General features: G+C 41.1%; 1 protein-coding gene across 5 annotated transcripts in view; it reads left to right on the forward strand.

Moving 5' to 3' along the window:
- The window catches only part of wdfy4 (WDFY family member 4), a 358,785-nt gene that overhangs the window by 136,953 nt on the left and 205,269 nt on the right, over positions 1-16,563 (forward strand). For all 5 annotated transcript variants that reach the window (XM_072282880.1, XM_072282882.1, XM_072282881.1 and 2 more), the window contains 2 exons: positions 81-286; positions 7,649-7,818. In XM_072282880.1, the coding sequence (XP_072138981.1) occupies positions 81-286; positions 7,649-7,818 (376 nt within the window). The remainder of the gene's footprint in view (positions 1-80; positions 287-7,648; positions 7,819-16,563) is intronic.

The raw sequence follows: 16,563 nt of genomic DNA on the forward strand, positions 1-16,563 counted from the left end.
TGTATTCACTTGAATTTTATTATTTGTCAAACTCCTCTCCTCTAACCTAAATGATCTTTTTTCCGTATTGTTTTTGTCAGAGATCAGGAGAAAGTGTTCACGTCTTTGGGGCCTGATTGGTTCTTTCTCTTCTTGCAAGCACACCTTCACCCTAGCACTGTGATCCTGAGTACCAGACTAATGCTTCACTTCCTGTACGACCCAGTGCTACTCGCTAAGTTCAGAGAAGGCATGGCAGGGAATGTTTGGCTGGAAAACAGTACAGCAGACTGCAACATCTTAATGGGTATGTATTAATGCAAATAACTCCAGAGCTTCCATCTTATCAATAATTATGTAGATTCAGAATCAGATTTAGTATCTCTGACTAAAATGGCATGATGTCCTGGCTTGCTAGGACACAATACCCATGGGTCAACTCTGACCAAAGGCGGGCTTCATTCGACATGGTTTGTTCTTTTACAGCAGCAGTACAGTTCAAAAAAACTTACTGATTTAATCAATGACATTGATGAGACTGGAATAATACCAGGATAGATGAAAGAAAGTGTTTATCACTCTTCCTAAGAAAGCTGGAGCAATAGAATGTGAATTACATAGGACCATAAGTTTAATGAGTCATACCACCAAGACACTTCTAAGAATTTTGATGACAAGAGCTAAAAATAAGATACAAGCTGAAATAGGCAAAGAACAATGTGGTTTTGTGAAAGACAAAGGTACAAGAAACGCAATATTGATGTTAAGGATACTATCAGAACGAGCTATTCAAGTGCAAAAAGATTCGTTTGTTTGTTTTATCGACTACACAAAAACATTTGATAAAGTGCAGCAGAATAAGTTATTTAGAAAACTCTAGATCTAGATTCGAAAGATCTCCGCCTAATAAGAAATCTGTACTGGGAACAAACTGCCGCTGTAAGAACAGATGGAGAAGTGAGTCAGTTTACGAAAATCAAGAGAGGCGTTAGACAAGGGTGTGTTTTCTCCCCTGATTTATTTAATGTGTACAGTCAAACAATATTACAAAAAATAAGAGACATTTTGGGAATCAAAGTTGGTGGTGAAAACACCAATAATTTCAGATATGCAGATGACATTGCAATGTTAATTGCAAGTACGGAGGAAGAACTACAAAACTTAATTGATATAATTGTTGAAGAAAGTGCAAAAATGGGTCTATCTATCAATTGCAAAAAGACAGAATGTATGGTGATATCCAAAAAGAAGGACAATCCTATCTGCAGGCTGAAAATAAACGGGGAAGACATAAAACAAGTACAGAACTTTTGCTACTTAGGAAGCTGGGTGACATCAGATGGCAGGTGCAACTTGGACATCAAAAGAAGAATAGGGATGGCAAAAGGCACCTTTACGAGAATGAAGAGTATACTGACCAATACTAAACTAGGCATGACAACCTGCCTCAGAGTATGAAATGTTACTTTTATCCAGTTATGTTATATGGCTCAGAATGTTGGACAATATCTAGTAACATGAGGAAATGAATTGTAGCAGCAGAGACACGGTTTTTGAGGAGGATGCAAAGAATATCATGGACAAAACAAATATCTAATGAGGATGTCATGAACGGAGCAAACACAAAAAGAGAAATAATGTATGAGATCATGAAAAGGCAACGTAACTTCATTGGGCATGTGATTAGGAAAGAGGAGTTAGAATGCACAGTAACTATGGGAAAGATTGAAGGGAAGAAAGCAAGAGGAAGACAAAGACAAATGATGATGGAGACAGCAGCCAGAGAATTGGAAATGAATACGAATGAATTGATCCACTTGACCTGAAACAGGAATGTGTGGGCCATGGCAGTCAAAGCTTAAACTGGGCATGTCACATGATGATGATGACAGGGGAAAACAGTAACAGAAACACAAGAGATTCTGCAGATGCTGTAAGTCCAAAGCAACAAATTAATTCACTAATGATTAATTTTTTCCCTTGGCCTTCCCTCTTCTTCTGTTCCCCACTTTGGCCTCTTACTTCTTCTCCTCACCTGCCTATCACCTCCCCTCGGTGTCCCTCCTCCTTCCCTTTCTTCCGTGGTGCACCCTCCTCTCCTATCAGACACCTTCTTCTCCAGCCAGCAGGTTTCAGCTATCACCTTCCAGCTTGCCCTCCTTCCCCTCCCCCTACCTTTTTATTCTGGCATCTGGCGTCTTCCCTCTTCCTTACCAGTCCTGATGAAAGGTCTCAGCCAAAAAGATCAACTGTTTATTCATTTCCATAGACGTTGCCTGACCAGCTGAGTTCCTCCAGCATTTTCTATGCGTTGCAAACAATAACAGAACACAAAATGAAGTGTTAAAGTTGTGGTCGTGCTATGTTGCTGCTGAAATTGGAGTAACACTCTCAGGGTGCCCCCAGGATAATCCACAAACTGTGTTTGTCATTGATGCACAATGAAGCATTTCACTGTAGTTTCGATGTACATTTGAACAATAAAACTAATCTAATATAATCTGTTACAGAAAAAGTACAGTGCAAGTAGACAATAAGGTGCAAAGTCATAATGAGGTCGAATGTGAGGCCAAGAGTCTTGTATTGCACTAGAGAACTATTCAATTGTCTTATAACTGCGGGATAGAAACTATCTTTGAGCCTGTTGGTATGTGCTTCCAGGCTTTTGTATCTTCTGTCCAATGGAGAGGGATAAAAGGGAGAATATCCAGGGTAGGTGACTGGGGCCTGTGCAGTGAAGATGGTGTTAAATGCTGCTGTCGGATAGCTCCCAAAGGTTTCAACAACCCCATGCTTTTCCTTTAGAAAAGTATAGCATAGTACAGGCTCTTCAGCCCACAATGCTGTGCTGTCACTTAAACCTACTCTAAGATCAAATCTAACCCTTTGGGTACAAATAGACCTCCATTTCTCTATAATCCATGTGGTTCCATCTAAGAGTCTGTTAAATATCCCTAATATATCTTCCAACAGTGCGCTCCATGTATCCACCACTTTCTGTGTAAAAGCAGACACCTGCTTCTGACATCTCCCCTACATGTTCCTCCACTCACGTTAGTAAGATGTCCTCTCATATTAGCCATTGGCACCCGAGGAAAAAGGTGCTGGTGGTCCACTTTATTGATTCCTCTTTTCATTGCGTACACCTCTATCAAGTCACCTCTCACCCTCCTTCGCTCCAAAGAGAAAAGCTCTAGCTTACTCAACCTCCCTAGTATTAGTTGCTGCCCCACATTAATCATAGGGCAGCCCTGGCACCCAGTGAAATGATGTCATCAGGTAGTATGAGCAGCCGATCATATTGAAGAATTTTATTTTATTTGTTTTTATTTTATTGACATATATCATGGAGTAGGCCCCTTCAGTCCTTCGAGCCATACCATCCAGCAATCACAAGCTTAAACCTAGCCCAATCATTGAACAACTTACAATGGCCAATTAACCCCCTACCAGCCAGTACGTCTTTGGAATGTGGGAGGAAACTGGAGCACCCGGAAGAAACACACATGGTCACGGGGAGAACGTACAAACTCCTTACAGGCAGCAGCAGGAATTGAACCCAGGTCACTGGTACTGTAAAGCCTTGTGCTAACCACTACACTACTGTGTCGCTTTTTTCCAGACAATTTTTAAGAAGTTACAAACTCTAGTTTTAAAGTATTTCACAGACAGCAAAATGAACAATGGAACATTAATTAATGTTTCAAGTTAATTATGGATAAGGATAGATCTGGTCCTCGAATTGAGGTTCTAAATTGGAGAGGGGACAATTTAGCGGAGATGAGAAAGGATCTAGGAAGAGTGGATTGGGATAAGTTGTTTTCTGGCAAGGATGTGTTGATGTGTTCAGTAAGTGGAAGGCCTTCAAAGCCGAAATTCTGAGAGTGCAGAGTTTGCATGTTCCTGCCAGGATTAAAGGCAAAGTCGACAGGCATAGCGAACCTTGGATTTCAAGGGATATTGGCGATCTGGTTAAGAAAAAGAGAGAGGTGTATCGCAGGTATAGGCAACAAGGAACAAATGAGATACTTGAAGAGTATAGAAAATGTAAGAAAGTACTAAAGAAGGAAATCAGGAAGGCAAAAAGAAGACATGAGGTTGCTTTGGCAGATAATGTGAAGGTAAACCCGAAGGGTTTCTACAAGTATATTAAGAGTAAAAGGATAGTAAGGGACAACATTGGTCCCCTAGAAGATCAGAGTGGTGGTCTATTTGTGGAGCCTCACAAGATGGGGGAGATCTTAAACAGTTTTTTGCATCAGTATTTACTCAGGAAACTGGCATAGCGAGTATGGAAGGAAGGGAAACAAGCAGTGGTGTCATGGAATATATAGAGATTAAAGAGGAGGAGGTGCTTGCTGCCTTACAGAGATAAAGGTAGATAAATCCCCCAGGCCTGACATGATATTTCCTTGCACCTTGAGAGAGACTAGTGTAGAAATTGCAGGGGCCCTGGCAGAAATATTTAAAATGTCCTTAGCCACGGGTTTGGTGCTGGAGGATTGGAGGGTAGCTCATGTTGTTCCGTTGTTTAAAAAAGGCTCCAAAAAAGTAAACCAAGTAATTACAGGCCTCTGAGCCTGACATCAGTAGTAGGTAAGTTATTGGAAGGTGTTCTGAGAGATCGGATATATAAGTATTTGGACAGCCAAGGGCTGATGAAGGATAGTCAGCATGGCTTTGTGTGTGGTAGATCGTGTTTAATGAATCTTGTAGAGTTTTTCGAGGAGGTTACCAAGAAAGTAGATGAAGGAACGGCTGTGGATGTTGTCTACATGGACTTTAGTAAGGCCTTTGACAAGGTCCCATATGGGAGGTTAGTTCAGAAGGTTCAGGCACTAGGTATCCATGGAGAGGTTGTAAACTGGATTTGAAATTGGCTGTGTGGGAGAAGACAGAGAGTGGTAGTGGATGATTGCTTCTCAGACTGGAGGCCTATGACCAGTGGTGTGCCTCAGGGATCTGTGCTGGGACCATTGTTGTTTGTTGTCTATATCAATGAGTTAGATGATAATGTGGTAAATTGGATCAGCAAGTTTGCTGATGACACTAAGATTGGAGACGTTATGGACAGCGAGGAAGGTTTTCAAAGCTTGCAGAGGGATCTGAACCAACTGGAAAAATGGGCCAGAAAATGGCAGATGGAACTTAATGCATCCAGGTGTGAGATGTTTCATTTTGGAAGGACAAATCATGGTAGGGCACTGAGGAGTGCAGAGGAACAAAGGGATCTGGGAGCTCAGATACATAATTCCCTGAAAGTGGTGTCACAGGTAGACAGGGTTGTAAAGAAGGCTTTTGGCATCCTGGCATTCATAAATCAAAGTACTGAGTATAGGAGTTGGAATGTTATGGTGAGGTTGTATAAGACATTGGTGAGGCCAAATTTGGAGTATTGTGTGTAGTTCTGGTCACCTAACTATAGGAAGGATATCAGTAAGATTGAAAGAGTACAGAGAAGATTTTCTAAGATGTTGCCGGGTCTTCAGGAGTTGAGTTACAGGGAAAGATTGAACAGGTTAGGACTTTATTCCTTGGAGCGTATAAGAATGAGGGGAGATTTGATAGAGGTTTACAAAATTATGAGGGGTATAGACAGAGTGAATGCGAGTAGGCTCTTTCCACTTAGATTAGGAGAGATAAATACGAGACGACATGGCTTTAGGGTGAAAGAGGGAAGGTTTAGGGGGAACATTAGGGGGAACTTCTTCACTCAGAGAGTGGTGGGAGTGTGGAATGAGCTGCCATCTGACGTGGTAAATGCGTCTCTTAAGTTTTAAGAATAAATTGGATAGATACATGGATGGGAGAGGTCTGGAAGGTTATGGACTGGGTGCAGATCAATGGGACTAGCCGAATAAAGTTTCGGCGCAGACTAGAAGGGCCGAAAGGCCTGTTTTCTGTGCTGTAATGTTCTATGGTTCTATGGTTCTAATACAAAAGCAGAAAAACCCTTAAACATTGAAAAATAATGTTTAATTAATCTAAACACAGGATTTGAAAGAGATTATTCTTAAGGAATCTAATGAATTAGACAAAATGACTGTTCTTGGAGTTACTTAATAGAATCAGAGTTTACTTAGCAATTTAAGAGCTCCAGTTTTAATTCATGGCATGATATTTTAAAGAGTTTTTACAATGATAATAATTTGTAAAAGTTGTGGCTGAAAATACTTTGGAGGGAAGCTGTTTCTCTTTCAGTGCTATGCATTTGGGTGCCACGGTAACGTAACAGTTAGCGTGACACTATTTCAGCTCAAGATGTCGGAGTTCAAAGTTCAATCTCGTCATCATCTGTAAGGAGTCTCTGTACATCCTGTGGAATGTGTGTATTTTCTGAGTGTGCTTCAGTTTTTTCACGCAGTCCAAAGATATACCAGTTAGTAAGTTATTTGGCCATTGTAAGTTGTCTTGTGATTCGTTTAGGGTTAAATAGGGTTTGACAGTGGTTGATGGGCAGCATGGGTCAAAGGGTTGGAAGTGCCTATTCTGCGTCATGTCTTCAAATAAATAAATAAACCAACAGAATTGATTGGAATGTAGATCTGACACTGTTTGGGACTTAACCTCCGTAAAAAAAATCTTGGCCATTTTATGAAATAGAACTCAGGACAAAGTACCCAGGACATCTTCAAGGAGCGGTGTCTCAGAAAGGCAGCGTCCATTATTAAGGACCTCCAGCACCCAGGGCATGCCCTTTTCTCACTGTTACCATCAGGCAGGAGGTACAGAAGCCTGAAGGCACACACTCAGCGATTCAGGAACAGCTTCTTCCCCTCTGCCATCCGATTACTAAAGGGACATTGAACCCATGAACACTACCTCACTTTTTTAACATATTATTTCTATTTTTGCACAATTTTTTAATCTATTCAATAAAGTATACTGTAATTGATTTACCTATTTATTTATTATTATTTTTTCTTCTATATTATGTATTGCATTGAACTGCTCCTGCTAAGTTAACAAATTTCATGCTGGTGATAATAAACCTGATTCTGATTCTGAAAATATCTCATATTGCCAGTGTGTCTGTTTTCAATGAATGAATTTCCATGCCAGAAACATCTTGAGCTTCATAAGATACAGAAAGTTTGAAGAATAGATGCCCTCTAGCTCATCATACCTGTGTTGGACTTAGGGAGAGCTGTCATAGTTTGTCCCATATCCTACCTTTTGTCTGCAAACTCCTTGACAATTGATGCCACAGCAATAATTCGTAGTTCATGCTTAACAACAATGGAATTGATCACAGATATTACACAATAACAAATGATTCCAGAAAGCTGATGAAGGGCCTCTGTCCAAAATGTCAACTGTTTATTCATTTTCATAGATCCTGTCTGACTGCTGAGTTCCTCGCCTTCTTATTCAGAGTCTGCCCCCTGAATTTCCAGTCCTGATGAAGGATCTCAGTCTGAAATGTCGACTGTTTATTTACTTTCATAGATCCTGTCTGACTGCTGAGTTTCTCCAGCATTTTGTGTGTGTTCCCCACCTTCTTATTCAGGGCTCTGTCCCATCTTTCTAGTCCTGATGAAGGATCTCAGTCCAAAATGTTGACTGTTTGTTCATCTTCATAGATCTTGTCTGACTGCTGAGTTTCTCCAGTATTTTGTATGTGTTCCTCTAAACAAAATGAGTGTTCACTTTTGATCTGTTGTTACAGACAATATAAAATCTCACCCCCCTGCCTGCACTAAGACTCCATGCCTAGTTCCTGGACTGGAAATGATGCAGATGTTTTTGAATCATCACATTGCCATACCGGAGCTGTACGTTCTCTTGGCTGCACTGGTCTTACAGAAGCCACTCAGCGACATTCCAGAAGATTTGGAGGTAAAATCTCACTACTTGTGCAAAATAAGCCTTGCAATTTTTGTTAATGTTGTTATTTCAAAGTGATTGACACACTGGCAATTTATAAGGCATTGGTCAGACTGCACGGAGTATTATGAGCAGTTTTAGGCCTATTATTTAAGAAAATATGTGCTGGCATTGGAGGCGGTCCAGAGGAGTTTCACAAGAATGATCCCACTAATGAAAGGGTTAACGTATGAGAAGTGTTAGATGGCTTCTGGAGTTTAGAAGAATGAGGTGGGGATCTCATTGAAACCTAACAAATCTTGAAGGACCTCAATAGAATGGTCATGCAGAGGATGTTTCCTATGGTGGGAGAGTCACCATAGCCTCAGAATAGAGGAATGTCCATTTAGAGCAGAGATGAGATGAAATTTCTTTAGCCAGAGGGTAGTTAATCTGCGGAACTCTGCCATGGATGGCTGTGGAGGCCGAATCATTGGGTATGTATAAAGCAGATGTTGGTAGGTATGGGCACCAAAGGTTACAGGAAGAAGACAGGAGAATGGGGTTGAGAGGGAAAATAAATTTGCCATGATGGAATGGTGGAGCAGATGCAATAGGCCAAATGGCCTAATTCTGCTCCTATGTCTATGGTCTTATGATCCGGCTGCTTGGATGCACGTAACCAGCACATCTTTAGTGGGCTAGACCTGTGAAGGAAGTACTATGTTGACATTGTGGTTCGGCAACAACACTTCCAAGCTGACGTTTCACTGTTGAAGTGTGCTCACTGTGAAGATGTTGAGAAGCATACAACTAACTATCATACAAAGTGCCACGCATGGCGCGGCAGGGAGAAATAAGCAGACGATCTGTTTAGATGATATTGGTTGAGAGATGATTATGTTTTTCGAGAAGTTTCACTGGCCTTTTATGATCCATTGAACCAATAAAAAACAGGTTAATGCTTCTTCCAAAGGACACCACCACTGATAATTCACACTCACATTTACTTACCATGTTTATGTCGAAACATACAGTGAAATATATTGTTTGTGTTAAGGATGTACAAACATGAGAGATTCTGCAGATGCTGGAAATCCAAGCAACACACACAAAATGCTGGAGGAACTCAGCAGGTCAAGCAGCATCTATGGAAAAGAGTAAACTGTCAACGTTTTGGAGAAAAAAGATGAGAAGTCAGGGTGAGAAGGTGGGGGCAGTGAAGGAAGAAATACAAGGTAGTATGTAATAGGTGAATCTGGGAGAGGGAGAGGGGTGGTAAAGATCTAGGAAGTCGATTGGTGAAAGAGATAAAGGGCTGGAGAAGGAAGAATCTGACAGAGAAGGGTAGAAGACCATGGAAGAAATGGATGGGGAGAAGCACTAGACAGCTCTTACCTGTCTATCAGCTCCATCTGGTGTTTGTACTTCTTTTTCCCCTCATCCCACCTTCTTGCTCTGATCTCATCTCTTTCTCCAGGCCTGATGAAGAGCCTCCGACTGAAACATCAACTGTTTACTCTTTTCCATAGATGCTGCCGGGCCTGCTGAGTTCCTCCAGCATTTTGTGTGTTAGACCTAAGGATGTACTGGGATCACACATTTCAGTGCCAATATAGCATGTCCATAAATTCAGCAGAAGAACATGTAGCAGCAACGGCAACAAAAACAACACAACTCAACAACACAACTACTCAACAGCAACACAATACGACAGTAACAACAAAACAACCATGCAACAGCAACACGACAATAACAGCAGGAGCTCTTTCTCACCCACCCACTCAAACACGCTGTCATGTTTAACAACAAAGGAAGTTATCACATATGAAACACAGCAACAAATCTTTCCAGAGAACCAAAAATAAGTGTTTCCTTTTCGTCTGCTGTTCTAGACAATATAAAGTCTTACAGACAATGTAAATTACAATACAATATAAATTTGGAGGTTTGAGACCAAAATATGAGCAAAGTTGAAGGTGAATTTGTTGAGTAATTTCTTCAACAGGGTAATGAACTGTTGAAGCCTGAGAAATGTGCATAATTGTTACAGCGTATTTATTTTTATATAGATGACAGTACCTAATATTTTGCACCTTAATGCGAGAAAATCATGGAGATAACAGTTCAATTCACAAGAGCAAAACTCCATTGCTCTTGTTATGAATGAATTATGTCACTTTACATGCTGTGGCAACTTTTATGTAATGTTTTGAGCTTAAATGATTCACAGAAACAGCTCATTGACTGATGGTATCAAGCTTTATGAAAAGACTTTATTAAACTAAAGATCTCTTCATTTGTGAGTTGCCTGCAAAATATCGCCTCGCATCGCTAGCGCAATCTTGGTTATTTATTTATTATTATTATTATTATTACTTTTTCTCTTTTTGATATTTATACAGTTTGTTGTCTTTTGCACATTAGTTGTTTGTTCATTTTTGTTGTGTGCATTTTCATTGATTCTATTGTGTTTCTGTGTATTTACTGTGAATGCCTGCAAGGGCACAGTAATGTAGCGGTTATCACAATGGGGTATCGGAGTCTGGCATTCAATTCTGAAGTCACCTGCAAGGGATCTGTACATCCTCCCCATGGTATACGTGGGTTTTCTCTGGTTGCCCTGGTTTCCTCCCACAGTCCAAAGTCGTACCAGTTACTAGCTTAACTGGTCATTGTAAATTGTCCTGTGATTAAACTAGGGCTAAGTTGATGGTTGAGAGGTAGTGTGGCTGGATTGGCTAGAAGGGCCTATTCCACGCTGTATCTCTAAATAAACTAAAGAAAATGAATCTCAAGGTGGTTTACATATAGTGACATGTGCGTTCTTTGACAATAAATTTACTTTGAACTTTGAGATCTTGTAATGCATTCATATGCAGATAAATTTCTTATTTTTAATTTTATTTTTATTTGGATAAGGAATTCACAAATATCATGTACTTTTTTCACACATATAACCTTTTCCATTTTTTTATATCTATAAAACTACAATTATTTATACATTCTTAAGTACACATTGAGATGATATTAAAGGAAAATAAACATTTAAATAGATAATTATGTACTGTGGTAAATCTAACCTATTAGGCTAAGTAATGGAATTAGTTGTTAAGAAAAATGGTAATAATAGTTTCCATATAACCCTTCTGGACCATTTCCACTGGTCCAAAATGTTGTATATAAGCCTATGTATCAACCATTGTAGGTGTTTATGTCCTAATTTTTTCATGCTTGCTCCTGCTTATTAGAGGAGCAACATTACGTATAGTCCATGCAACCCTTTTCCCTTTTATGTCAACGTTATTAAGATTTATTGGCTTCTGCTCCACTCCATATTGATGTTACATCCTATACCACTTTTATGGTTAGCACTTGGTTACAATGATCATAAACGTTGTAAGGAACACCTGGGCAACACAGTAGCAGCGGTTGAGCCATCATTTAGATTAGATTATGAGGACACGCAGTCCTCTTTTATTGTCATTTAGTAATGCATGCATTAAGAAATGATACAATGTTCCTCCAGTGTGATATCACAATAACACAGGACAGACCAAGACTGAAAAACTGACAAAAACCACATAATTATAACATATAGTTACAACAGTGCAACAATACCGTAACTTGATGAAGAACAGGCCATGGGCACGGTAAAAAAAGTTCAAAGTCCTTCGAAAGTCCCACATCTCACGCAGATGGGAGAAGGAAGAAAACTCTCCCTGCCATGAGCTTCCAGCGCTGCAAACTTGCCGATGCAGCATCCTGGAAGCACCTGACCACACTCCGACTCTGAGTCGTCCGAAAACTTCGAGCCTCCGACCTGCCCTCCGACACCAAGCACAGAGCACCATCTCTGCCAAGCGCTTCGACCCCAGCCCCGGCCGCCAGCAACAGGCAAAGCTGAGGATTTGGGGCCTTCCCCTCTGGAGATTCTTGATTGCACAGTAGCAGCGGCAGCGAACCGGGCATTTCAGAAATTTCTCCAAATGTTCCTCCGTGCTTCTCACGCCTGTCTCCATCAAATCAGAATTGTGCACGGCCCCCTATTTAACAAATTTGATATCATTTCACCGGAGAGGCCGCGCGCGCTGCGTCGCGCCGCCATCTTCTCCTCCCACCCATTAATAGCACCAGTGACCACTGACTGGGGTTCAATTCCCACCACTGTCGGATAGGAGTTTGTACGTTCTGCTCATGACCACGTAGGCTTCCTCCGGGGGCTCCGATTTCCTCCCACGCTCAAAGACGTACAGTAACGTTAGTGAGTCGTGGGCATGCTATGTTGGCGCTGGAAGTATGGCGTCACTTGTGGGCTGCCCCCAGCGCAATCTCCGCTGACTTGGTTTGACACAAGTAACACAGCTCACTGAATGTTTCTATTTTTTCATATACACGTGACAAATAAAACTAATATTTACAAGTGCCTGGAATGGCATCTTATTATCCTGTTCTAGTAATTATGACAATAACTACCAGTCCTCTCACCTCCAAAAACTTGCTTATCATTTTGAGGGGCAAGAGCTGAGAAGTCCCAAGTCTGTAAAGCAGAATAATTTAGGCACCTGGCGCAGGGAGCGGGTTTTGCGCTGGTAATTAGGTGTCACAGCTAGGTATGGTGTAGTCGTGATTGGTTTTCTGAGTATAATTGACGAAATAGTAAACCCATGAAGTAGACAGCAGCGTGTGATTCTCAGCAGGATGGCATTTTTTTTAACAGAGACCTGTATTTGAGTGCAGAATTGATATCACAATCACAAACACAGGAGATTCTGTAGATGCTGGAAATCTACACACAAAATGCTAGAAGAACTCAGCAGGACAGGCAGCATCTATGGAGAGGAATAAACAGTCAACATTTTGGGCTGAAACCCTTCATCAGGACTGAAAAGGAAGGAGAAAGCTACCAGAATAAGAAGGTGGGGGAAGGTAAAGGGAAACAAGCTAGAAGGTGAAAGATGAAGGCAGTTTTCCACCTGTCACCTCCCAACTTCACACTTCATTCCCCTCCCCTACCCATCTGGCATCATCTATCACCTGCCAGCTTGTACTCCTTCCCCTCCTCCACCTTCTTATTGTAGTATCACCATGTATAGATGAATGCATTGGGTCAATCTGCTGCCTCTTTGAGCCCTATTGACCTGTCACATCATACAGAGGTAATATGGAAACTGCTGAAATTTTATTATACAACATTTTGATATGGTATTTGTAGAAAATGATTCATTAAATCAGAGGGTCAAAAGATTGTGGAATGAGATATCAGTGCAAGTGGTGCATGCAAGCTTGATTTCAAGCTTGAGACGTTTGCATAGGTACATTCATGATAGGGATATGGAGGGCAATGGTCCAGGAGCAGGTTGATGGGACTAGGCAGTTTAAATGGTTTAGCATGAACTAGAGGGGCCAAAGGGCCTGTTTCTGTGCTGTATTTTTCTATGACTCTAAATATAACATGAAATTGCAGATAATTTAAATGCAGCATCAGCTTTAACAAAAATACCAATTCTAAATTGCCTTCTGGACAGTTGGCAAAGATTGAGACTGGATATCACATTTTGTTACTCTGATAGGTGACAAATATAAAAAAAACTAAAGATTTTTAATATCAAAACTTTCTGAAAACGTGTGACTTGATAGAGATGTACAAGATGATAAGAGGAATGGATAGAATGGAGAGCCAGAGACTTTTCCCCAGACCGAACATGGCTAATACGAGGGACCACAATTTTAAAGGGTTGGGAGGAAAATATGGGGGAGGGGGTGATACCAGAGGTATGTTTTTTACACAGAGAGTGGTAGATGTGTGGAACACACTGCCAGGAGTAGTGGTGAACACAGATACATTAGGAAAATTTAAGAGACTCTTAGACAGGCACATGGATGATAGAACTATGTGGAAGCATAGATGCTGCATGACCTGCTGAGTTCCTCCAGCATTTTGTGTGTGTTACTGAGCTGTATCTTTCCATCTAAGACCATAAGACAGAGGAGCAGAACTAGGCCATTCATCCTATCGAGTCTGCTCTGCCATTCCATCATGGCTGATCCCGGATCCCACTCAACCCCGTACACCTGCCTTCTTGCCATATCCTTTGATGCCCTGATTGATCAGGAAATGATCAACTTCTGCCTTAAGTATACTCACAGACTTGGCCTCCATGGCAGTCTGTGGCAGGGCAGTCCACACATTCACCACTCTCTGGCATAAAAACATTCCTCCTTACCTCTGCTCTAAAAGGTCACTGCTCAATTTTGAGGCTGTGCCCACTAGTTCTGGATACACCCACCATAGGAAACATCCTCTCCATATCCACCATATCGAGTCCTTTCAACATTTAGAAGCTTTCAATGAGATCCCCCTACATTCTTCCAAATTCCAGTGAGTACAGGCCCAAAGCCGCCAAATGCTCCTCATATGTTAACCCCTTCATTTCCAGAATCATCCTCATGAACCTCCTCTGGACTCTTTCCAATGACAACACGGTCTTTCTGAGATATGGAGCCGAAAACTGTGGATAATACTCCAAGTGCGGTCTGACTAGTGTCTTATAAAGCCTCATCATTATCTCCCTGCTTTTATATTTTATACCCCTTGAAATGTGTGCCAACATTGCATTTGTTTTTTTTGCTACAGACTCAACCTGTAAATTAACCACCTGGGAGTCTTGCATGAGGACTCCTAAGTCCCTCTGCACATATGGTGTTTGAACCTTCTTCCCATTTAGATAACAGTCTGCACTATTATTCATTTTACCAAAATGCATTGTCATACATTTCCCAGCACTGTATTCCATCTGCCACTTTTTTGCCCATTCTTTGAATTTGTTTAAGCCCTTCCGCAATCACTTTGCTTCATCAGCACTATCTACTCCTCCACTTATCTTCATATTATACGTAAACTTTGCCACAGCGCCATCAATATATTATCCAAATCATTGACAAACAATGTGAGAAGTAGTGGTCCCAATATTGACCCCCTGAGGAACACCACAAATCACTGGCAGCCAACCATAAAATGCCCCCTTTATTCCCACTCACTGCCTCCTGCCTGTCAGTCATTCCTCTATCCATGCCAGTATCTTTCCTGTAACACCATTGGATTTTATCTTGTTAACCAGCCTCACATGTGGCACCTTACCAGATACCTTCTGAAAATCCAAGTAAACGACATCCACTTCTTTTCCTTTGTCCATCCTCATTGTTACTTCCTCGAAGAACTCTAACAGATTCGTCAGGCAAGATTTCCATTTTCGTGAATCATGCTGACTTTGACTTATTTTATTATTAGTTTCCAAGTACCCTTTATCCAACCTTAATAATAGCCTCCAATACTTTCCCAACCCCTGAGGTTAGGCTAACTGGCCCATAATTTCCTTTCTTTTGCCTTCTTCACTTCTTAAAGAGTGGAGTGACATTTGCAATCTTCTAGTCCTCTGGGGCCATGCCAGAATCAAGTGAATCTTGAAAGATCATGACCAATGCATCCATTATCTCTTCAGCAGCCTCTCTCAGGACTCTGGGATGTAGTCCATCTGGTTCAGGTGATTTATCCACCTTAAGACCTTTGAGCTTACCTAGCATTTTTCCCTTTGTTGTAGCAATGGCATGCGTTCCTGCTCCCTGACACTCACGGACATCTGGCACACTGCTAGTGTCTTCCACAGTGAAGACTGATGCAAAGTACTCATCATGTTCATCTGCCATTTCTTTGTCCCCCATTACTATCTCAACAGCATCATTTTCCAGAGGTCCAATATCAACTCTTACCTCCTTTTTATTCTTTATGTAAATGAAAAAGCTATTGGTATTCTGCTTTATATTATTGGCTAGTTTGCCTACATATTAATGTATCATTTCTTAATGCATGCATTACTAAATGACAATAAAAGAGGACTACATGTCTTCATAATCATATTTCATCTTTTCCCTTCTTATAGCTTTTCTAGCTGCCTTTTGTTGGATTTTAAAAGCTTCCCAATCATCCAACTTCCAACTCACTTTTGCTACTTTTCATGCCCTTTCCTAGGCTTTTATGCAGTCCTTAACTCCACTTGTCAGTTACGGTTGCCTACCATTGTTAGCCATGGCTGCCTACTCCCGCCATTGACAACAACTTCTTTTGTGGGACATATCCATCCTGTCCCTTGTGAACTATTCCTAGAATCATCAGCCATCTCTGCTCTGCCGTCATCCCTGCCAGTATCCTCCTCCAATCCACCCTGGCAAGCTCCTCTCTTATGCCTCTGTAATTCCCTTTATTCCATTGCGATGCTGATACATATGTCTTGTGTTTCTCCCTCTCAATTTGCAGTTTGAATTCAATCATATTACGATCACTGCCTCCCAAGGGTACCTTTTTATTAAGCTCCCTAATAAGATCTGGGTTATTACACAACACCCAATCTAAGATAGCCTTTCCCTGAGTACACTCAAGCAGAAGCTGCTTTAAAAAGCCATGTCGTACGCATTCAACAAATTTCCTCTCTTGCAATCCGAGACCAACCAGATTTTTCCAATCCCCTTGCATATTGAAGTTCCCCATTACAATTGTGTCATTACCCTTGTTACATGCCTTTTCCAGCTCTCTTTGCAATCTCAACTCCACATCTTGGCCACTATTTAGAGGTCTATATATGATTCCTGTTATAGTTTTTTCACCCTTGCAGTTTCTTAACCCCACGCACAAAGATTAAACATTCTCTGAGCCCGTGTCACCTCTTTCCGATGATGTAATTCCATCTCTTACTAACAGAGCCACACCACTGCCTATGTCTT

This window comes from Mobula birostris, chromosome 18, assembly GCF_030028105.1.
Source record: "Mobula birostris isolate sMobBir1 chromosome 18, sMobBir1.hap1, whole genome shotgun sequence".
In the NCBI taxonomy this organism is placed as follows: Eukaryota; Metazoa; Chordata; class Chondrichthyes; order Myliobatiformes; family Myliobatidae; genus Mobula; species Mobula birostris.